This window comes from Mus caroli, chromosome 17 (genome assembly GCF_900094665.2).
Source record: "Mus caroli chromosome 17, CAROLI_EIJ_v1.1, whole genome shotgun sequence".
Lineage (NCBI taxonomy): Eukaryota > Metazoa > Chordata > Mammalia > Rodentia > Muridae > Mus > Mus caroli.
In genome coordinates this window covers 42,971,218-42,992,657 of record NC_034586.1, presented here as the reverse complement: position 1 = coordinate 42,992,657, position 21,440 = coordinate 42,971,218, and the positions used below count along the sequence as shown (strand labels likewise).

General features: G+C 52.8%; 1 protein-coding gene across 10 annotated transcripts in view; it reads left to right on the top strand.

The window, feature by feature from the left end:
- Positions 1-21,428, top strand: part of Tjap1 (tight junction associated protein 1) — a 24,974-nt gene extending 3,546 nt beyond the window's left edge. For 3 of the 10 annotated variants that reach the window (XM_021186398.2, XM_029471597.1, XM_029471600.1), the window contains 9 exons: positions 14,243-14,340; positions 15,456-15,581; positions 16,859-16,887; positions 17,720-17,881; positions 18,070-18,136; positions 18,358-18,387; positions 19,056-19,163; positions 19,243-19,326; positions 19,781-21,403. In XM_021186398.2, the coding sequence (XP_021042057.1) occupies positions 15,483-15,581; positions 16,859-16,887; positions 17,720-17,881; positions 18,070-18,136; positions 18,358-18,387; positions 19,056-19,163; positions 19,243-19,326; positions 19,781-20,851 (1,650 nt within the window). In that variant the 5' untranslated portion in view covers positions 14,243-14,340; positions 15,456-15,482 and the 3' untranslated portion in view covers positions 20,852-21,403. Of the gene's footprint in view, positions 1-7,492; positions 7,623-14,242; positions 14,351-15,455; positions 15,582-16,858; positions 16,888-17,719; positions 17,882-18,069; positions 18,137-18,357; positions 18,388-19,055; positions 19,164-19,242; positions 19,327-19,780 lie in introns of all 10 variants that reach the window. The other 7 variants (XM_029471603.1, XM_029471602.1, XM_029471598.1 and 4 more) reach the window with 6 other exon arrangements.
- The last annotated feature ends 12 nt before the right edge of the window (positions 21,429-21,440 follow it).

The window sequence follows — 21,440 nt, the reverse complement described above, 5'->3', positions numbered from 1 at the left end:
TCAGAAATCTGCCTGCCTCTGCCTCCCGAGTGCTGGGCTTAAAGGCGTGCGCCACCACTGCCCGGCTTTTTTGACCTTTCTTAATTGCGTAGTTCTGTGCACCTCCGTTTCTCATTGCTCAGTGGGGGCGGTAAGAGTACCTATCTCCTCATATGTGTTGTAAAGGTTCATGAATGTGCTTCAGCTCTCCCTGACGCCTGATAAAATACTGTTGTGCTCGTCGGATCCCTGCGATTGTTCCCGTGATTGATAGAGGATTTGTACCGGTGGGCTGCTAGCCTGATGCTACGAAGATGCAGTGCCACCTTTTAAGCTGCGTAAGGCGATGTCAGGATGCTGAGGCTGGAAGTTTTGTCTTTGCTGGGGAGCAGGAATACTGAGGACTACTGAGGACGTTCTCTTCCGGAAGCACTCTGCACCCAATAGCTACTTTTTTGGGTAGCAGCTATATGAAGAAGATCTGCTGTTTACCGTCCTCTTTCACAGATAGAGAAATGAAGTACGGTGGTTGAGTCATTTATTCAAGGATCCCCAGTTAGTAAGTGGCAGGGCCCTGCAGGATGTGAACTCAGGATAACTTGTTTCAGCAATTGAATGAACTAGTTTGTTTGGTTTTATATATGTGTGTGGGTGCGTGTGTGTATGTGTAATAAGTTAAAAAAATTGTTTTGGGGCTAGGCCTTGTGCACACTTTTATTCCTGGTACTCAAGAGGCAGAGGCAGAAGCAGTTGGATCTCTGTGGTTTTGAGGCCAGCTTGGTCTACTTAGCAAGTTCCAGGCCAGCCAGGGCTACATAGTCATCATCGTTACTATTTTTGAAACTATTTGTTTTGTGTTTAATTGGAAGGTAGAGGTGACGATCATCCTGGACTAGAGCTACACGTGGTTGTGAACCATTGCTGTGGCTTCTGGGACTTGAACTCTGGAAGAACAGTACATACCCTTTTCTGCTGAGAGAACCTCTCGAGCCCCTCCCCACTCAAGCATTTGTATTTATGTGGCATTTCCTTTTCTGTGGCCCAGCTAGCCACAGCCTCCCGTGCTCATTGATAGGTGGTTCTAAACCCTTGGCCGTCACATAGGCTAGGCATGTACTCCACCCAACTGAATCCCCAGCGCCTCCTGGGCTTTAAAGTTGATCCCATCGCCTCAGCTTCCAGAGTGGCCGCACCGCGGGCATGGCATGGCGTGTGTGCAGTTAATTTAGATAGGCCTAGAGGAGACCTGTCTCTTGTTTGCTTCACTGTCTCCCCCAGTTCGTGTTTGCCTGTCCTGTTGGTTCCGTACACCCATGGGAGACAGAGTTTGGGTGTACAGACATCTTTTCTGGGACTCTGTCTTACCTTCTGTTTACTCTTAGAAATAATACACCAGGCAGAGCCAGTGCAGAGGAAGGCCGGTCCTCTCCTTCCAGAACTCAGTTTAGTGACTGTCCTTTACACAACCTTGGGCCTTTGTGAGTGAGCAGACTGACAGTGGGATCCACTCTGACTCAGGCATGGTGGTGGAGCCTTGGCCAGAGACAGACAGGAGGATGGCCTTGGAGCCCAGGCTAGCCAGGGCCACATCTCAAAGCAGCCCTGCACTCTAGCATAGATTAAAGAGGGATGTATTCCTTTGTGTAATTTAGACATAAACCATAAGGATGGTGTTCGATTTTGATCACTGACATGCGGAGATAAAGTACCCACAGTATTAAATTCATAGACTGTGTGTAATCATTCTTTTAAAAATAGCAACCTACGCAGAGAAAAAATAGGTGACATTTTAAATAGCTTCTTCTCTCAGCGTTTGGTGAAAATGGAAAACATGTTCCTGTCCTGAAGCTGTGCTGCCTGGTGAAGGCCCCGGTGTAGGGTGTGAGTATCTTCTCCCGTGTGCCAGGCAGGGGCAGCCTGCAGCCTGAGGGCAGAGGCAGCTTCAGGTCTGGCTAACTGGCTCCCTTTGCCCTGTGCTTAAGACTCTTACATCTGAGTCATGTCCTGTCTATTTAACATAGCCGCAGGGCCCATCTTTTCTTCAGTAAGTGACTTTACCCTGCCAGTAGGCATGTGCCTGCTATATAAAGGGATTTGAGGGAACTCGGAGGCCCAGGTCTGGACTTTTCCCTGAGAACGCTGGCCTGGCCCCGTAATAAACTCTATTTGTTGTGACACTGACAGACTTGTTCTCTCCTCCTTTGTCTTAGCAGCCACACATCCCAGGGTGACATACCTTGCTTTGATTTGATTTGTGCAGCCGTCAAAGCGTGCTGCGACCCGTTCTCCTAATAGAACACATAGTGCTGTAGAAACCTGTGGACCCGCCGAGTTCAGGTTACAGCTTACTGAATAGCCGAATCCCAGGGTGAGCACTGGAGGGTTTGTCCTGCCTTACCATCTGTAAATTAGTTTTCTCTTGAAATCCCCATACTCAAGTATTATGTTCATATCTTATCCGTTTATTGCCTTCATATTGGCTCTTATGTGAAGATAAACTGAGTCTTTGTCTCATCTGGCTAGGCTTTCAGTTTTTAAAGATTTAAAAAAAAGTTTATGTGTAGTTATGTGCACTTGAGTGCAGATGCCCACAGAGACCAGAAGACGGTGGCGTTGGCTTTTTCCTTCTTCCTCTTCTCTCTCTGTCCCTTTCCTTTTTGAGGCAGAGCCTCCCTATGTATGCAGCCTTGTCCCACCTGGAGCTCTGCCCTCTGGGTGCTGGGCTTAAGGGCCTGTGCCTCAGTGCCTGGCGGATGAGCGTTTTACCAGACATCTGGATGTGATGCATCCTTTTTAGCTTCTGGGCCTTTGCACACACAGATACTTGCCTGCATTTCTGGATCCCTCTCCTTGCTCCCTTTAGCGTTCTTTTTTTTTGTCCTTCAGATTTTGTCTTCAATGCCCTTTTTTTAAAGACTCTGCCTCTCTCTCATCTCTCCCGTCTGTGCTTGACTCTGACACTGCATTTGCCTGTTCTGTTTTGTCTGGTTGTCCCAGGACCATAACTGTTCTGAGAACAAGGACTTGTCTCATTGCCTTTTGTGTCTCCAGCACTTGAGGTAGTGTGGTTACTTACAATGCTGTGGTACCTGTAGGATGAATGAAGTATCCAGGTTTTCTCTTCTTGCTTCCATCTACCATGCTGCTGTTAAAATGTTTTCCTAGTAAACGCTCTGCCCTAGATGAATACAATGGTGAACCAAGAATCCAAGCTCTTGGGTCCCAAGGCAGTGTTTTGAGTTCCAGACCAGCCTGGTCTATGTAGTGGGGCTCTGCCTTTAGAAATACTGTGGTTCTCCCCTGTTTAAAGCTCCGCCTCTTTACTTCCTTTCTTTTCTTTCTCTCTCTCTCTCTCTTTCCTTTCTTTCTTTTCTTTTGTTTTCTTTCTTTCTTTCCTTTCTTTCCTTTCTTTCTTTCTTTCTTTCTTTCTTTCTTTCTTTCTTTCTTTCTTTCTTTCCTTTCCAGGCTGGCCTCGAACTCAGAAATCCGCCTGCCTCTGCCTCCCAAGTGCTGGGATTAAAGGCGTGTACCACCATGCCCTGCTCCTGGTTTGTTTTCTGTTGCTGTGATAAAACACTTAAGACAGAGTGACTTGGGAAGGAGAGGGTTCATTTCACTAGAACTTGAGTGTTAGTGTCCGTTATTGAGGGAAGCCAGAGCAACAGCCAATGCAGAGATCATGGAGGGACTCATTTGTACTGTGGTCAGTCCGTTACCTACAGTGGGCTGCGCCCTTCTGCGTCATGTGTTAATCAAGAGAGTGGTCCCACAGACCAGTCTGACGAAAGCTTTGTCTTCATTGAGATTTCCTCTTCCCAGATGACACGAGCTTGTGGAAAGCTGGCAAGAAAAAAAAAACCAAACCAGCTCAGCCCATTAGCCAGCGTCACTGCCGCCATGTTCCATGTGTCCCGCCCTTCATGGCTCCGTGATCCCACCTAGTGCTGTCATTCCTGGCCTTTACACTGTACCGAGTCCACGTGTCTCCATCTGCCAGGAATAACTTCTTTGACACTTCTATGAGAAATTTTCTCCCTACTACCTTAAAGAAAAGGACAAAGACCAGGGTCTTGTTGTGTAGCCCATAGTGAGCCAAGCTTGCCTCTGTTCCGTAAATGTCTGGATTGTAGGCATCCACTACATGCCTGGCCCACGCCGTCTTCCCTGCTCTCCTCCTCCTCTGGAACTTTGTTAAGAGTCTCTTTTCCAGGGCTCAGTCTGTGGGGAGTGCACTCTGTTGACCACATTCGTTCTGGTGGAGTGCTGTGGGCTGTGCGGGAGAGTGCTTTTGGAGCTAGGTGGGTTTGTTTTAAATTACGACTCCACCGGCTGTGCAGTTTAACAAGTTTCTTCACCTGGAGGATTCTTGTCTTTTTTTTTTAAAGCTTTCTATTTTTTTTTTTAAGATTTATTTATTTATTATGTATACAGTGTTCTGACCGCTTGTGTGCCTGGCATATGAAGAACAGGCCTTATCTATTTCTTGAATCCCAGTTTTGAGACTCTATGGATAAGAGAAGGCTTTTTGAAAGATTCAGGCCCCTTGATTTCTGTCTGGAAGCCAGGGACGTTTTGAGTAGCGTGGTAAATGGAGAGTGACTCCTTTCTTGTGCTGCAGCAACAGTGGGAATCCCAGTGTGAGGAGGAGAAGTGCCATCCCAGAGCAGCTTGTGAGAATCGGATTGCACTGCAACCCCACATCTCCTGGGCTGCAGGGACTCCCGATGGACCACACAGAGCCTCCCAGTCCTGGGGTGTGATGACCAGTGGATGGTGGATTGTAGTTACGAGGGCTGGATAGACAAAAGGGTCACATACAGTGAGTGACTGCATGGAGCTTGTCGTATTCAGGTTCACTCTGCTGTGATGAAACCCCATGAGCACAGCAGCCTGCGGCGGGGAGGGTTTATTTGACTTACTCTTCTACATCACTGTTCATCATCAAAGGAGATCAGAGCTCAAGCAAGCCAGGGACCTGGAGGTTAAGAGCTGATGCAGGGTCACAGAGGAGGGCTGCTCATTCGGTTGCTCCTCACAGCTTGCTCTGCCTGCTTTCTTCTTTTGTTTGTTTTGTTTTTTCGAGACAGGGTCTCTCTGTGTAGCTCTGGCTGTCCTGGAACTCACTCTGTAGACCAGGCTGGCCTCGAACTCAGAAATCTGCCTGCCTTTGCCTCCCAAGTGCTGGGATTAAAGGCGTGTGCCACCACTGCCTGGCCCAGCCTGCATTCTTATACTGACAACCAGCCCAGGGGTGGGACCACCCACAGTAGCCTAGGCCCTTCCCACCTCAGTCACAAATTAAGAAAATGCCCTCCAGGCTTGCTGTAGCTCAGTCTTATGGAGGCAGTTTCTTAATTTAGCGTCCCTCTTTACTCTAGTTTGTGTCATGTTAACAAGCCAGCCAGCACAGAGTGCTTTGGGACTCATGTTTCCAAGTGTCTTAGGGACTGAAAAATGTCCGGGGGAAACCAGAGGAATGTATGCAGCTATTGCGTAAGCCAGACTTCCAGGCCCCTGTGGTCTTAGGGCTTTGGTCTTGTGCCACAGGCTCACCCCTGATCCTCCTCTGAAATGGCTGGTGGTTGAGTCACCCTCTATTCTTCCAGTTTCTTTTCTACTGTAGTTGCTGGGAATGGTCTGTAGGTACCACTTCTGAACAAATACCAAAGGAATTGGTTTTAGCGATTAGAACCTCGTGAATGGTATGCAGGGTACTCCAGCCTGAGCCTGCAGTCAGATGAAAAGGACTCCCTGTTCTCTGTATAGCCACAGATTCCTGCCTGAGCCAGTTGTTTGTCCTCTGTGATCTCGAAGCATGCGCCATACTGAGTCCCTGTTAACCTGTCTCCCCTCTGCGGAAGGGAAGATCTGAGTCTACCAGGCTGGCCTCAAACTCAGAAATCCGCCTGCCTCTGCCTCCTGAGTGCTAGGATTAAAGGCATGTGCACCACCATGCCTGGCTATACAATTTAGCTTTCTTAAACAGTGTCTCTCAACCTGTGCGTCAAGACCCCTTTGTCAAGTTGAACAACCCTTTCACAGAGCTGCCTTCCACTGTAGGAAGACACAGATATTTGTATTACAATCCATAATGGTATCAAAATTACATTTATGAAGTAGTAACAGAAGTAATTTTACGGTTGGTGTTAGTGGAGTCACCACACCATATTGAAGGGTTGCAGCATCAGGAAGGTTCGGAACCACAGTTTGAGACCATTGTCTTTTCTCCACAGTCGAGGGTTGGCTTTTGAAGCCCAGGGGCAGTAGTCAGAGTAATATGGGGAGTCTCAGTTAATGGGCAATTCAGGAACCTTTTGGCATTTGCATTTTTGTGGTGCATGCTGGGGGATAAACCTAGGGTCTTGCACATGCTGTCAAGTACTCTAATCTTGGGCCATCTCCCCTTTTTTTAAGTTGGAAGCAGAGTCTAAGTTGTGCAGGCTGGCTTTGAACTTGTCATCCTCCTTCAGTGTGCCGGGCACTGGGTGATTCCAGACCCACACTGAGACTGACGGAGACTATCCTTCCCATTTCGATCCAGTCACTGCTCTGCCTGGCACTTCTGAAGCAGGGCTGGGGACCTCCCCACCCTTTCCTGATGTGTTGGAAGTGAGTTTCCTGTCCTGCTGCCCCAGGGGACACATCTCTAGACTCCACTGTTGTGGCTAGCACTGTCTTCCCCAGGATGTCCCTTCAGGCTTTGGGAAAGTATTTTTTGGTGGTTCTTAGAACTAGGGTTCTAGCCCGGCGTGGTGGCGCACGCCTTTAATCCCAGCACTTGGGAGGCAGAGGCAGGAGGATTTCTGAGTTCGAGGCCAGCCTGGTCTACAGAGTGAGTTCCAGGACAGCCAGGGCTACACAGAGAAACCCTGTCTTGAACCCCCCCCCAAAAAAAAAAAAGAACTAGGGTTCTGAGAGGCTGGAAGAGCCCCTGTCAGAGGCTGGGGAGTTGTGCTGTGCCTGGTCATCCTCACTCTGTGGGGTCCTCAGAGGGCTCTGTAGGTCATCTGTCTGGCAGCGTGTCACCTTTTCCTTGAGTGGCCCCGCTCTGGGGCTTCGTCGCACACTGCTCCATTGTACTTGTGTATTCTGATGCAGCTCTCCTCCAGCCTCTGGCTCCAGCTCGTCTCTTACAGTTCTTCCCTCAGAACCTGTGGGGTTGGGGGGTGGAGTGCACTCTGTTGGCATAGGCCTGGATGAGTGGCAGCTGCATCTGGGGGCAGGGGGTTGTTCTTATAAGCCAGTGCTCAGAGTCCTGGTGCAGCCTGGCAGTGCAGTTGGGAATTAGGGAGACAGGAAGCTGCCTTCCACACAATAGCTGCCTTCTCTTGACCAACCAGAGAGCCTTGTGTGAGTTAGTAAGCTGGACTCACTGTTGGCAAGGTGGGGAGTTGGTCTTCCTCAGGAGTGCTTTCTGGTGGCGGGAAGCCCCTGAAATGCTTTTGCCCACAAAAGAGTACTGTATGTGCCAGAGACATCCTTCAGTTTGGTCTTCTGTGCTCTCTCTTTGCAGCTCCGGAGTTGAGCTGCTCACACACCAAGCTGTCTGTTTTTATGGAGTGCCTGGAGGGCGTCATCCATGAGTCTGTTGCTAACACCACTAACCAGGAAAGCTGGCTGGCTGGGAAGAAGACACTAACCCTGTGAGTCTGACCTTGGCTAGCTAACCTGCCATGGGGGCTGCCTGCAGTGTCTCTACCAGACTGACTGCCTCCTTTGCTTAGGCTTGCCACCTCTGCTTTCTGGGTCTTTTCCTTTCATCTTTCCCTCGTGTGGAGATATCCATGGTCTTTGTTCCTTTTCTTTTGCTGTGTAAAACACCATGACCAAGGCAACTCGGGGAAGAAAGCATTTGGTTGAGGCTCTAGTCTCAGGGCTGGAGTCTATGACTGTGGAGTGAAAGAACAGCTGAGAGCTCAGATCTTGATCCCCAACCTCGAGGGGAGGGAGATGGGGAGCGACAAAGAGGTAAACAGACAAACACACAGCAACAGACTCTGGGAATGGTGAGATTCAAAGCCCACCCGGTAGTTGTCAAGGCCACACCACCTCATACTTCCCAAATAGTTCCACCAACTGGGAACCAAGGATTTAAGTGCATGCCAGTCTCATTCAAACAGCCACACTCTTGATGGGCAGAAGAAAGAGGCCTGCTACAGGACTCCTGCCTCTCCCTCTCTTTCACACTGGACACCTCAGTTTCCCACAAACCCGAATTGGCTGCTGGCTCTGTTCAGTTCTGTGCTTTTAGCAGCATGAGCTGGAGACTCCCTCAGCTACCACACTATCCGTGTGTCCCTGCCATGGAGGCAGGTGGAGGTCGGAGAATACCCTAGAGGGTGAGTGTGGCTGGTCCCCCCATTATTCACTCAGAATAAAAAGTGAGATTCTCTTCTTGGTTGGGAGATTAAGGCTTCCCTTGGTCTGGCTCTGGAGACTTCTTGGTCAGAGAGTGAAGTAAAATGAATGTTAGGTTCGAGGCTGTGTGTCATGATGCAGTTCCCAGTCACCCTTGCTCTGAGGTGGAGCTTGGTCCCTTACCTGTGTCCACATGGAGTGTCAGGTGGACTTTAGCCAAGAATCGGGAAGGGCGTCTCGGCTAGATCGGCCAGGATCTGGCTTTGGATTCTTGAGGCCCAGGAAAGGTCCTGGCCTCGGTGGGTGATTGGTGAGTGTGGTCCGGTAAGGAGCTGCTCCCCTAGGCTCTATCCTTCATGCTTGGGACAGAGATGGGATGCCTGACAGTCTCCAGACCAGTTAGTTGCCTTGCTCTCCTGGCAGTCCAGAGGGTAGCTCTACACACACTGTGTCCAGGCTCGGGAGGGCAGATTCTGCTCCTGGTGGCTGAGAGGGAGAAGACTGGGCTGAGGCTGCAGTGTGGGAAGGGTGTGTGGGTGTGAGGGCATAGGTACTTCAGGGTGCTGAGGAAATTGAGTAGGAAGTGAGCAAGCTGGACGGGGTTGGCCTCGACTCTGACTAGAAAGCCAAGAGGAGCGCTGGCCAGGGCCACGACCTGACTTCTCCCCTTAGGAGAGGGCACAGCGTCCAATGGCAAGGGCAGGCGTGGGCTGGGGGACTTCGGGCCCTGCTTCTCCAGGGTTTGGTTCGCTTGGCTCTCCATCAGCAGTCTCTTACTCCTTTGTTCTTGTCACGTGTTTGCTGGATGAGGCCCGACAGATAGTCTGTTTGTTCAGGTGGGGAGCCAGGTGAGTTCTCGTGGTCACCAGCACTAGTTCTGAGCTGCATGGCTACTCTGGTTAGAACGAGTCTCTCCCTTTTGGCTTTCAGAGCCCTGTCAGTGTGTTCAGCTTAGTGTAGGCAGGGGGCCAGCTCAGCTGCAGGCAGCTTATCCCAAGAGGGTGAGGTTGTACTTGCCCACAGGCATGAATAGCTATTGGAGGGGCAGCAGGGCTGGTCTAGGCACAGACTGGCAACGTCTACGGCACTCATCAGCCCAGAGCAGCACCTTTGCCCAGGACCCACCCTGTGAGCTGCTGGCTGCCTGCCTGCCTGCCACGCGCCCAGGATTGCTGAGGGCTTTGCTAATGTACCTCAGGGACAGCTGCATGCCGGAAACTGGGGGCTGAGCAAAGGAGACGGGGTAGGGGTGCAGTGGGGAAGGCTAAATCCAGCTTTGGTAGGATCATGTATTGTGTTAAGGATAGCTCTCTTCCGAGCAGCCAGGGTGGGACTGTGTTGTAGTGTGGAGAGGTGAGGATCTTCATGGGCAGTTCTTAGGGCTATACTGTTGGGTCTGTAGGCCATAGGCTTGGCCCTTGCAGCATGGTGGTTTGTGTTTGGACGCTCTCACTGGAGGCAGAGCCTAGATTTCAGAAGCTGCAGAACCATCCAGGTTTGCATGGCAAGTGTGATGTCTACTTCTGTGATGTGCAACTTCCCAGGGTTGCAGATGTCAGAAATTGGATCTCCAAGGCTCAAGAGAGTCAAGGAGAGGTACCTTGTTTCCTGTGTGATCAGGATGCTGTGATTTGGGCTGATGGGGGCTTTGAGAAGGACATGTGTTTATTACCTATTTATATCCTGCTAGGTCCAGGAATTAAGGCTGTATACATAGCTCAGCTGTCTTCTCAAGTCGGGATCAGTTTTCCTTTCACTTAGAAAGCAACAGTGATTACTAACTTCTCTTGGAACCATTCTGAAGAAAAACTTTAAAGATTCTTATAGTGTGGGCCCTCCCCTGATCCAAAAGGCTCATTGCCCCTTCAAGGACCCTCACTAACTTAAGTTCATCGGCAGCTGTGAGCAGACGATTTCAATAGGGCTTAACAGTCGTCTGAGCCCACATTAATGACGCCCTTTCCTAAAGGAGGTGTCTGTGACGTGGGTGCTAGGGAGATAGTCTCAGTGGGTAGGGAGCTACACTGGGTCAGTGAACTTGTTCACACGGCTAGTGCAGCACCTGAGGAGCTGGAGGAGGCTTCTGGTGGGGCAAGGCTGGCAGGCAAAAAGGCAGAGAGCAGCATCTGCCAAGGATTCTGTCCTGCTTTCTCTGCTCTGTGTATGTGTGTGTTTGTGTGTGTGTGTGTGTGTGTAAGAGAGAATGTGTGTGAGAGTGTGTGTATGTGTGTGTGTATGTGTGTGTGTGTGTGTGTGTGTGTGAAGGATGGTGATCTCTGACTCCTTTCTCTTCTGCCCCTTGACCTTGCTGGGCCTTAGGCAGATGGGAACAGAGCGTTGCAGGCCTGGGCTCTCTCTCTGCTGGCTAGTGTGTGTCCCTTGGGGATATTTGCTACAACAAGGGTAGAAGTTTGAGTGAGCTGGGGATCTGAATCGGTTTCTTTTCCCACTGTCTCCAGCAACAGTGGCCTCTGGCATCAGTGGAAGCCCCTGGTGGTACCCACACAGAAAAGGGGACAGACGTGAGTCCCATCCCTGGCTGACAGTTGATGGGCTGCTTCCGGTCAGGTGCCCTGTGTCTTATCTGTCAGTACTCTGCTCAGCTGCTCAGTGGGTTCACAGTGCAGGTCCTCTGCGTGCTGAGTCCCATTTCTAATGAAAGTAGACTTTGTTCTCTGAAGGCAGCTAATCGTGCCCCATGGGCTGTAATCAGGGAGAAGGTATTTAATACAGGGCAGGTGGCAACAGGCGGCCACATTGACTGGCAGATTGCAACATGGCGATTAGTAAGCGCTATCACCCTCCTCCTCAGCAGATCTGAGGTAGTCTTTCCTCTGAGCTGATTTTGAATAGTGAAGAATGAATGCTATGTGACAGAGGAAGGAGACAGGGTCAGCTAGGGAGCGGGAGGGGAGGTGAGGGAGAGGAGAGCCCCTTCTCCTCTTGCTTCAGGGTATTTGGGTGTCTCCCACTGTTGGGTCAGCCAGGGGTTCTGCTTGGGCACAGCTCCTTTAGTATAGACCTAGCAAGCAAGCTGTGCGTCCCCCCCCCCCCCATCCTGAGTCACCTGGTCCTGACTCCTAGGAACCAGGGAGGTGGGAGTAGAATTCTTCCCTGTTCGTTGCCAGATCTTCCTCAGAGAATCTCCTTGGTGAATAGAGGCCATGAGGCTGGCCTTGGCCGTGGCTTGCTAGTGATGACCCAAGGACCCTTCTTAGCGCAGGGCTGAACTCTGGAAAACCTTTAGGTAGAGTTATGCTCAGTCAAGGCTGCAACTGGTAGCTGAGGCTCCTGGTGTAAGTGCTCTGATGGCTTCTAACTCACCGTGTTATCCTCTCCCAGCTGGGGACCACCAGGTCCAGATGGACCTTGTTCTTCCCAGGCCTGTCCTATAGTCCAGGGTAGTGATGCTAGGCCCATAGTCTGTCCAGTGCGGTCCCTCACGGGCAGGATCCAGGGAAGTCAGTAGATTGTGGAAATGGAAGCAGAGGTTCAGGTGTCCCAACATGCCCTGATATTTATGGACCTGGGACAGGGAGTGGCACAGATCTGCCTCGAGGCGTGGGGTTGGGGAACCCAGTAGGTTCTCAGTGGATCACCCCTGCTTCTCTAGTCAGGAATGTTTCTCCCCTCGTGACACTGCTAGAAGTAACCTTTAACCCCACCTCCATCCTTAGAGTCTCATCTCTGTGTCCTCGCCACACCCACACCATCCCCCAACCCAGACATCTGTTTGATTGCCTCTAGCTTCAGAGAAGAAAAAATGTGCTCATAGTTGCAGCCCCGACTTACCATCACGGCAGGGTAAGCTATAGGATATGGCATCTCAGTGAGGCATGTCTGCCCACATGTAGAATTACCCTGAAAGTGTCTTAGTCTGCCCTGCCTGTCCACTGTTGTCACAAGTGCCCTGGTCCCTAGAAGAGAATGCGAGCCTTGGCAGGCGTTGGGGTAGGTAAGTAAAACAGGCTAAGGTGGCAGAACACACCAGGGAGCCTGCCAAGTGAAGGGTTCCTCTGCCTTCTGGAACAAACAAACAAAAAGTGCCATCGAGAGCTGACCCTTGTGGGGAGAAGGCCAGCGCCTGGAAGCTCCCATCAGTTTCTAGAAATTGCCTGGCTCCTCTTTAGTCAACGGCCTTGGTCCTACCTGGTTTCCCAGGCATACACACCCACACATACACACCTTCAAATGTTAGGCCCTGGTTAACCTACAGTGCTCTGGGACTTTTCTAGGTCCCCTCCCTCAGGCCACAGGAGTCTCTGTGGTTAGATCCCTACTCCAGGCTGAGCACCTACTGGGGCGAGGCTCTCTGGAGGACAGCCCCTGTGGTTGTATGTTGTTTGTTCTCTCACCCCAGGAATGTGGTGTCCTTTCTGGCCCTCCCAGATTCCTGTGCGGGGAGTCAGCCTGACAGCATGCTGCTTGTGCCCTGTGGGGACACGTTCTGCCTCCTGTCAAAGGGGCGGAGGCTGGCGGGCTCGTGCTTCACTATACAAGCTCTCCCCCAAATCCAGGCCAGGAACCTTAGAGAGGAGACTACTCCTGCTTCCCCGCCCTCCTCTGCCCCCACCCTGCCGCCCCAGGCCTGCTGGAATGTGACAGGAGTCATGGCCAGGGCATGTCCCAACAGTAGGAACACATGCTTTAGCCCGTAAGGCCGCCTTCAGCCCCCAGCTCTGTAACTCTGTTTGGGTTGATGGGGGTAGGAAGAGGTTTGGTTTTTTTTTTTTTTTTAAATGCTCAGAAAGCTACCTAGGGTTACTGTTTGCACTGATCACTGGCGGCTGCTGCCCCCATGCGGCAGCCCAGCTTATTACAGGTACACCTCAATCCTGGGAAGCTGAGGGGACTTGGCAGCTCACTTGGCCCAGCCATTGGCAGTGGTGTAGAGCAGGCTTTGGCAGTGGGGAGCACGTTATCCAAGCGCTTCGAGATGCTGGAGCAGCCTTGGGCCTCAGCTCCCCAGGCTCGGGTTTAAATGTTTTCTCTTTTGAGCGTATGTGTCAGTACTTACTTAAGCACAGTGTGCTTGTGGAGGTCATCAGGCTTTGCAGCAAGCATCATTACCTACTGAGCCTTCTTGCCAGCCCCCCACAGTTACAGTTTATATACTAGCAGTTCTCGGCCTCAGCACTGGTGACCTTTGCCTTGCCACCTCTGGTACGGTGGCTGCCCTGTGTGTGGTAGGTTTAGTCAATATTCTGACTTTGACTCACCGGTAGTACCTCCCCATTTGCAGATTGTGAAAATTAAAAATGTCTCTAGAAATTTGCCTGTTAACCCTGGGAGAAGCAGGGGGTAAACTCACCCTGGCTGAAGAATCACTGCTCTGAACTGCTGAGGTTTGGATTTTCTTTCTTGGGTCTGCCTTTGCTCATTGGCAAATTTGTTGTACACTGTGGTACACAGAAATGGTCTCTGGGCTCATTTAGAGTCATTGCTAGGGGCACTCTGCAGTACCATCGTCATCTTGCTCCTTTGCCAGGCCCTTTGTAGTCTCGTTTGTAATCTGCATTCCCCAGGTTTCCCAGCTTTCTGTAGACTCTGAGAAGCCTAGGAGGTGAGTGGGACATAGGCGATAGGAATAAGACCAGTACCGGCCTGTTCCAGAGCAGGGTGTGTGCTGAGCGGAGGCAGCATACACTGTACATACATCAACACGCAGGCGTTGTCAGGGGAAGCCAGGTACTCGTTATGCTAGCTGGTTTCCTTTTTGAGTTGGTTTCACTTCGTAAAGCAGGCTACTCTCAGACTATTGATCTTCCTACCTCAGTTGCTTGCTTCTAAAACCCACTGTGCCATGGTCTCTTTGCTTACTGTTTTCTGGGAGCCTTCAGGTCCCAGACTGGACAGGCAGGCAGCTGACACCGGGTTTCCACTTTCTCCCCTTCTCTGGTTTCAGGAGCTCTTGGCTAGAGGAAGTAGAGGGGCCGTGGGATGTGGAGAGCCGAAGGCTGACTCCAGGAGAGCAGAACAGAGAGAGCTGCCAGCGAACAGACGGTATGTCCCGGTGAGGCCTGCATTGCCTACTTTGTTCTCTTCTGGGAGGCTGGCAGGTGAGCAGCCATATACGTGCTCTCTTCCAGTGGGCACCAGCACAGAAAGGAGGTGTGGCCAAAGGGGCTTGGCCTTTGTTGGCAGTGTCCAGAGAGCACTCTCAGGCTTGGAGACCCTTATCCAAGAGCCTGGGCTGGGTCACTATCCCCAGACTTAGAAGATTTGTTCACAATTTATGGAAGGCAAACCTGAACTTAACATTGCCTAGTGCTGAGCACTGTTTTTGTTTTAGACAGTCTTGCTATGTAGTCCAGGCTGGCATCTGCCTTCCCAGTGCTTTAGATTGCAACTGTGTGTCACTGGCAGTGTCTCTCTGTTTGTTTGTTGAGGCAGAGGTCCAGTGTGTAGGATTGGCCTGAGGCTCACTATAGACAAGTCCTGGAGCTTCCAGAGGTCCACTCTGCCCGCCTAATGTGGCAGTGCCCTTGTGGATCAATGGAGTCTTCACAGCAGCCTAGGAACTGCTGCTGTTATACCCTCACCTACGTGAGCAAGATGGATGCTGTGCAGCTCTCTGCCTACAAGGGACAGTGTGGGCTGCTGTTGAGTCTCTCCACCTCACTTAGAGCCAAGTCTGCTCCTCCTGGGGCCCAGCCAGGAGTCTGCCCTTCTCACCTGTCTGTTCTCCATTGGATTCTAGCCCTCATCTCCAGCACTCCCCTGATCCATCCGGCCTGATTCACCAGAGAGCAGCCCTCTAATGACCCAGCAGTAGCTCAGGTCCATCTGCCTGTGGGATCAGTACATATCCCTGGTCATCTTTGAATTTTCAGGCCAGAGACACCTTAGAACGTCTCTCGTTAGTTTATTTTCTGTGTGAGGAAGTGAGTAGGCACGGGTTGCATGTGCCATAGTACCACTGTAGAGAAAGGGATGGCTGGTGGCATTCAGTTGTCTTCTAATGTGAGATCTGCTCCTAAGGTGGTCAGGAGCAGGAAGTGCCTTACCCACCGAGCCATCTCAGTGGCCCTTCCAAGGCTCTCGACTACACCTCTGAGCCTCTCTCTCTCTCTCTCTCTCTCTCTCTCTCTCTCTCTCTCTCTCTTGGCTTCTCTCAGCAGGTAGACGAGCCCATACCTTCCAGGATGAGCAGTGCTGCCCCTGCTAAGAAACCTTACCGTAAGGCGCCTCCAGAGCACCGAGAGCTACGCCTGGAGAGTCCCATGTCCCGGCTCGAGCAAGAGGTCAGTAAGGCTGGGGTCTGGCCCTGGCTGGCAGAAGCAGGCCCCTGAAGGCGTCTGTCAGCTGGCCTCTCAGGCCTGAGGTGCTGGGCGTGGGTTAAGGCGAGAGACTCACAATGCTGATAGAGCTGTAGTCGTGCTGGTGGGGGGCTGTGTGTATGTGTTCACACGTCAGGGAGCATTAGTCAACAGAACTGTCACAGCTAGCCCACTGGACTGTCCATGGCCAGTCCCAGGTGCTGGTGGAGGAAAGGCGTCCAGCTTTGGCCTCTGAGGAGGCAGTGCTATAACTGCTGCCCACTGCAGCCTCGCATCTCAGTGCGCCCTTCCACCAGCTTGCTTTTGTTTAGCTACCTTGATAACTTCACACTCTGTCAGGAACCATGCTAGGCTTGCTCTCAGGCGGCCTGTGAGCCACTGCCAGACACTCTAGCTTGGCTGTCAAGACTGGGCGGTTAATCATTTGTTCCTAGCGCCATCCCCCTCCCTCCCTGTGCACAGAGTGGTCTCAGCTGTTGAGGATCAGGGTTCTTAGTGAGGGAACAGAGGTTCCGTGAGGTGGAGCCTTCACGGTGTATTGTTGAGTAGGGTCAGATCCAGTGGTCAGGCTCTAGAGTCTGATCTGAGCCATTTGCCTCTGTGCTTCTTCATGACCTGCGCTAGACATCCAAAGTCACTGGGGCAGGGGATCAATGCAAGACACAAAATGGTTTACTGGTACAAAGTTACATCGGAAGATGGAGGCAGGAAGCTGAGGAGTTCAAGGTCGCCTGTAGTTACTTGGTGGGCTTGAATTCAACCTAGACTGAGAAGAAGCCCTCACTCGCCATCCACAAAGCCCATTAGCGTCTTGTTCCCTAGAGGCCCTGCAGCCCTTCAGGTTGGCTCCTCTGTCTCCGAGGTCCTCTGGGCCTGAGAGGCCTCCGTCAAAACTCGGAACTTCCAGTTTGGCTTGACTCCCTCACTTCCTTGGGAAATCTGTGCCATCTTGTAAGGAGCTTGGCCGACAGCTGAGGCGCTTTATCCTGGGGCACAGGTGACATGGGTACCTGGTCCCCTTTGAAGACGGCTTTAGGATTAAGGGTAGATGTTGGAAGAGGTTTTAGAATTTTCTGGTTGGCAGGGGAGAGGGTACTATAAGCTTACCAGATGTTTCTGGATTTCATCCATTTCTGGAGGGCCTGTCACTTTCCGTGACGTGGCCTTTTCCAGGGCTCTGAGCCAACCAGGAGGCCAGTGCTCTGGAGCTGAGTCCCAGGCTTTCCCTCTTTTTTGTCCAGGAGTCCCTGACTGACGCAGAGCGGATGAAGTGAGTATTGGCTGCCTGTCCCTAGACTGTGTGCTGTGCCCTTTCACTCCCTGCTGGGCTCTGGGGACTCCCAGGCTCCTCCTCACATCTGGCCTTCCAGCTTCTAACATTGTGGCATAGTGCTGTGACCTGCAGTTAGTTTTGCTCAAGAACCATACACTGGAATTACAAACAATTACAAGCAATTTGCAGGACAGTGTTCCTTTTAACTGAGTTTGTGGGGTTTGTGTTGGCCACGGGCATCCCGTGGACTCCTCATGGTCAGCAGAGGTAAAGCTTGGGGGTGGGGGTCTTTAGGGCTCATGCCAGGGAAAGGGGTTTTATTTGCTCCATGAACTGAGGGCCCGCCCTTACAAAGAGTCCTTGCCCAGCTGCTGGCTCCAGAAAACAGTGACCTGCCTGTGCCAGCATCTGCATGCCCTTTCTGTCAGGCATGTGAGGCCTCTCGGAGGACAGCAGTGCTGGCCTGGATTCCCAAGAGATTAATAATGGAGAAGGCTGATTGTGAGGGGAAACAGGAGCTGTAGGGCTTAGTGCCCGCTGGCCTGGGTGGTAACCGGAGACAGTTGGGAGCTATCGCCTTTGATTCTGACCCAGTGTGTTTCTATACTGGGGAGGGGCCATCTGGACTATTGTGCGTCATACACTCGGTCCCATCTCCATCTTAGGCTGTTCTCAAGGCCAGAGGGCCTGTATATTGCGTCTCCTTAGCTAGACTGAACCTAAAGGGACCCACAAGCCTGTCTGCTCCTTTTTCACTCTTGTCTGCTGCCCTAGGGTTAGCTGGTTTTTGATGGTTCCATCCCCCACTCCCCACCCTCCAACCCCCCAGACTTTTGCAGCAGGAGAATGAAGAACTTCGCAGACGCCTGGCCTCAGCTACCAGACGCACTGAGGCCTTGGAGCGGGAGCTGGAAATAGGACAAGACTGCCTGGAACTGGAGTTAGGACAGAGCCGTGAGGAGCTGGACAAGTTTAAGGACAAATTCCGCAGGTGCGGAACAAGGGGCCAAACGTCTCCCATCCGTGGGAGAGCCTCAGGTCCCCCTGACTTTATTTAGTAACCCAGATCTTGGAAGGAGAGGGAAGTTCCTAGACTCCCATGTGGAGGAGGGTTGGTGGGGCCTGAAGAACAGGACTTAACCAGGGCTCTGCCTTTCTCTGCCTTGTTGGCTTGTGTAGGCTACAGAACAGCTACACAGCATCCCAGAGGACCAACCAGGAGCTGGAGGACAAGCTGCATGCACTGGTACTGTGCTGGGAGGGCGGTGTGGCCACAACATAGCGTGGGCTAGGACTTGCGGGGGGATGCCACTCACCCTGGGGCTTGGGGAGGAGAGGGAAGGCAGGGCAGTGGTGGGGAGGGCGCGGTGTGCTGCGCCAGGCGGGACAGCCCTAATGCTCACACTGTCTCTCTTCTCTCTCCGTCTCCCTCATGCTGCCACCGCTGCTGCTGCACTCTCCTCTCAGGCCTCTCTTAGCCACAGCTGGATTTTTGCAGTTGCGTCTGAGTTTGTGTTTTCCCTGGTCCTGGCCTCCTTGGTCCATGTCAGGGATTGTGGGGACCCTGGCCGCTTCCCTCTGCCCCTTGACCACACCGTCTCTTTTCCTGTCACTGTGAGACCCAGAGTGCCTCCCTCCTGGGAAAGGGCTAGAGCTGAGGTTCTGCTCATGGCTCCGGCAGAGGCACTGAGTGATAGCCCTCAGCAGTCCCAGCCTTGGCTGCGGTGGCAGCAGCCCAGGCTATAGGGACATGTTACGAGACTGGAAGATCAGGTCTGCTTTCCATCTGCAGCTCTTCCCTGCCCAGCCAGCTAATGTCGTGGGCACCCAGCTCTTAGCCTGACCCTGGAGACAGCTGCTCACACAAGCTCGGCCTGCCTATAGGATGTCAGTGCCTTGCCTGGTGCCTAGAGTCCCTCGGGCTCCCTGAGGATGGGTGGTTCTTAGACTGCCCCTGTCCTGGGCTCCACGGCTTCAGGTTCCTCCCATGGGCAACCTGCAGAGCAGGGGAAATGCCAAGTGTCCTTCTGTCTGTCGTCATTTGTCTGCTCTGTCTGCCTTGGCTGCCCTAGCACCTGTGGCCTTATGTCTCTGGCTAGGAGGTGGTGGAAGGAGAGAGGGCTGGCTGGGGTCTGGGCTGTGTTTACCATAAGTCTGTGCCTCAGATCAAGAAGGCTGAGATGGATAGGAAGACGCTGGACTGGGAGATTGTGGAGCTGACCAACAAGCTACTGGATGCCAGGAACACCATCAATAAACTGGAAGAGCTCAATGTATGTTGCCCTCCTCAGCCTGGCTTGTCCCGTATCCTGGGCTGGACTGGGCTGGGCTCTAAGCGCTGTGTGTCTGCAGGAGCGGTACCGGCTGGACTGCAACTTGGCGGTGCAGCTTCTCAAGTGCAATAAGTCCCACTTCCGGAACCACAAGCTTGCGGATGTGAGTCCCGCCTGCTGGCCCTGTCCCGCCACTTCAGGACTGTGTCTAGCTTCCTCTGACACCCCTTTCCACTGCTCCTTCCCTCTGTCCCTCGCGGAGGTCCTGGTGCTGCTGAGGGCCCCTTGCTGGTGTCTGGCTGGCGCTCTCCAGTCTGAGGAGGCAGTGTGGGAAGAAGGAGTGGCAGAGGGAGCTCTCTTCGGCCTTGAGTTAAACCCACCTGCCCTCAACTCCTCTCAGGGTAGAGCCTCTGTCGCCAGGGCTGGTGTGGAGCCGGTTAGCTCCGTGCTGTTTTACCCCTACCGTTTGCTTTTCTCTCTGAGGTGGGGTTGCGTAGGTGCTTATAAGCTGAGTGTTCAGGGTTGACTAGGAAATGGTGCCCAGCCAGCGCTTTTGCTGTGGGTCAAGCTATCCTTAGTGGGGCCCCTTCATGTCTCTCTCCCTTCTCTTCTCTTAGCTACCCTGTGAGCTCCAGGACATGGTTCGGAAACATCTGCGCAGTGGGCAGGAGGTTGCCAGCCCCAGCCCCAGCCCTTCTTCCAGCCTGGCCCCAGGGGCTGTGGTGCCTACCTCAGTCATTGCCCGGGTGTTGGAGAAACCCGAGTCTCTCCTGCTCAATTCAGCCCAGTCTGGCAGTGCTGGACGTCCCTTGGCTGAGGATGTATTCGTGCATGTGGACATGAGTGGGGGTGACCCAGCTAGCCCCCCTGCCCCTGGCAGCCCCAATGGGGAGTGTTGCTCAGTGAGTACTGCAGGAGGCTCCCCGGAGGAGGAGCTGCCCCTGCCAGCCTTCGACAAGTTGAGTCCCTACCCTACCCCGTCTCCACCACACCCATTATACCCTGGTAGGAAGGTGATAGAATTCTCTGAGGACAAGATCCGAATTCCTCGGAACAGCCCCCTCCCCAACTGTACCTATGCCACCCGGCAGGCCATCTCCTTGAGCCTAGTGGAGGACGGCAGTGAGCGGGCCCACCGCAGCTCAGTGCCTAGCAGTCCTGCCTCTGCCCAAGGGTCACCCCATCACCAGCCTAGTCCAGCTCCCTCAGCACTGAGTGCCCCAGCTAGTTCGGCCAGCTCCGAGGAGGACCTGCTGGCCAGCTGGCAGCGCGCATTTGTGGACCGCACCCCGCCCCCTGCTGCCGTGGTCCAGCGCACAGCCTTTGGACGAGACTCACTGCCCGAGCTACAGCTGCATTTCTCCCCGGGCCACTCCACAGCCCCACCGCCTTCCCCGCACCGTGAGCGGGGACTTGTGCTGCCAGCAGAACCTGACTCTGGCTTTCCTCAAGACGAGGAAGAGGAAATGCTGAACCTGCCTGTCAGCCCCGAGGAAGAGCGTCAGAGCCTGCTGCCTGATAAAGAGGACACCGAGGAGGCCTCTGGCCCTTCCCATGTTGATGGCAGGGCCTGGCCTCTCCCCAGTTCCAGCCGCCCCCAGCGCAGCCCCAAGAGAATGGGAGTACACCATCTCCACCGCAAGGACAGCCTGACGCAGGCGCAGGAGCAGGGCACTGTGCTCAGCTAGACCTGCCTGCCTTCTGCAGTCACCTCAGGGCTGCAGATGGCCCAGACTCTCCCTACAGACCTGGGCAGCTCAGCCAGTGGGGCCCGCATCAATCCTTGGAGCTGCGTTTGCACTAACGGGTGCCGGCTTGCCGTCATCATTTTTTTTTCCTTTTCCTTTGGAGTATTTATTCTCCAAGGGTAACAAGTCATTTGAGCCCCAAGCTCTTCCACCATCCGGTCTGTCCGCTGTTACCATGGAAGGGACGGGCGGTGGGCTTGTCAGTTTCCTTTTCCGGCTCCTTTCACATTGACAGCTCTGGTTGGTAGGGGAGGCTGTCGTTGGTGCTGCTGACCTCTAATTCCTCTGCCTCTGCGTGGGCTGCTCTTAGGCCTGCTCAGCTGGCCCCAGAGACAAGGGTGGATTCACTCAGGGCTCCCCCTTCCAGAGGGAGGGCATGACTTCTGGGGCCTGGCCCCACCCTTAACCTTGGCTCTTAGACTGTTACTCCCAGGTTTGGGAAGTTTTCACAATGACTATTTTAAAATCAAATAAAACTTATTTTACAGGTAAGGCTTAATTTGCCTTTCTCCTTCCCACTTTAATCCCC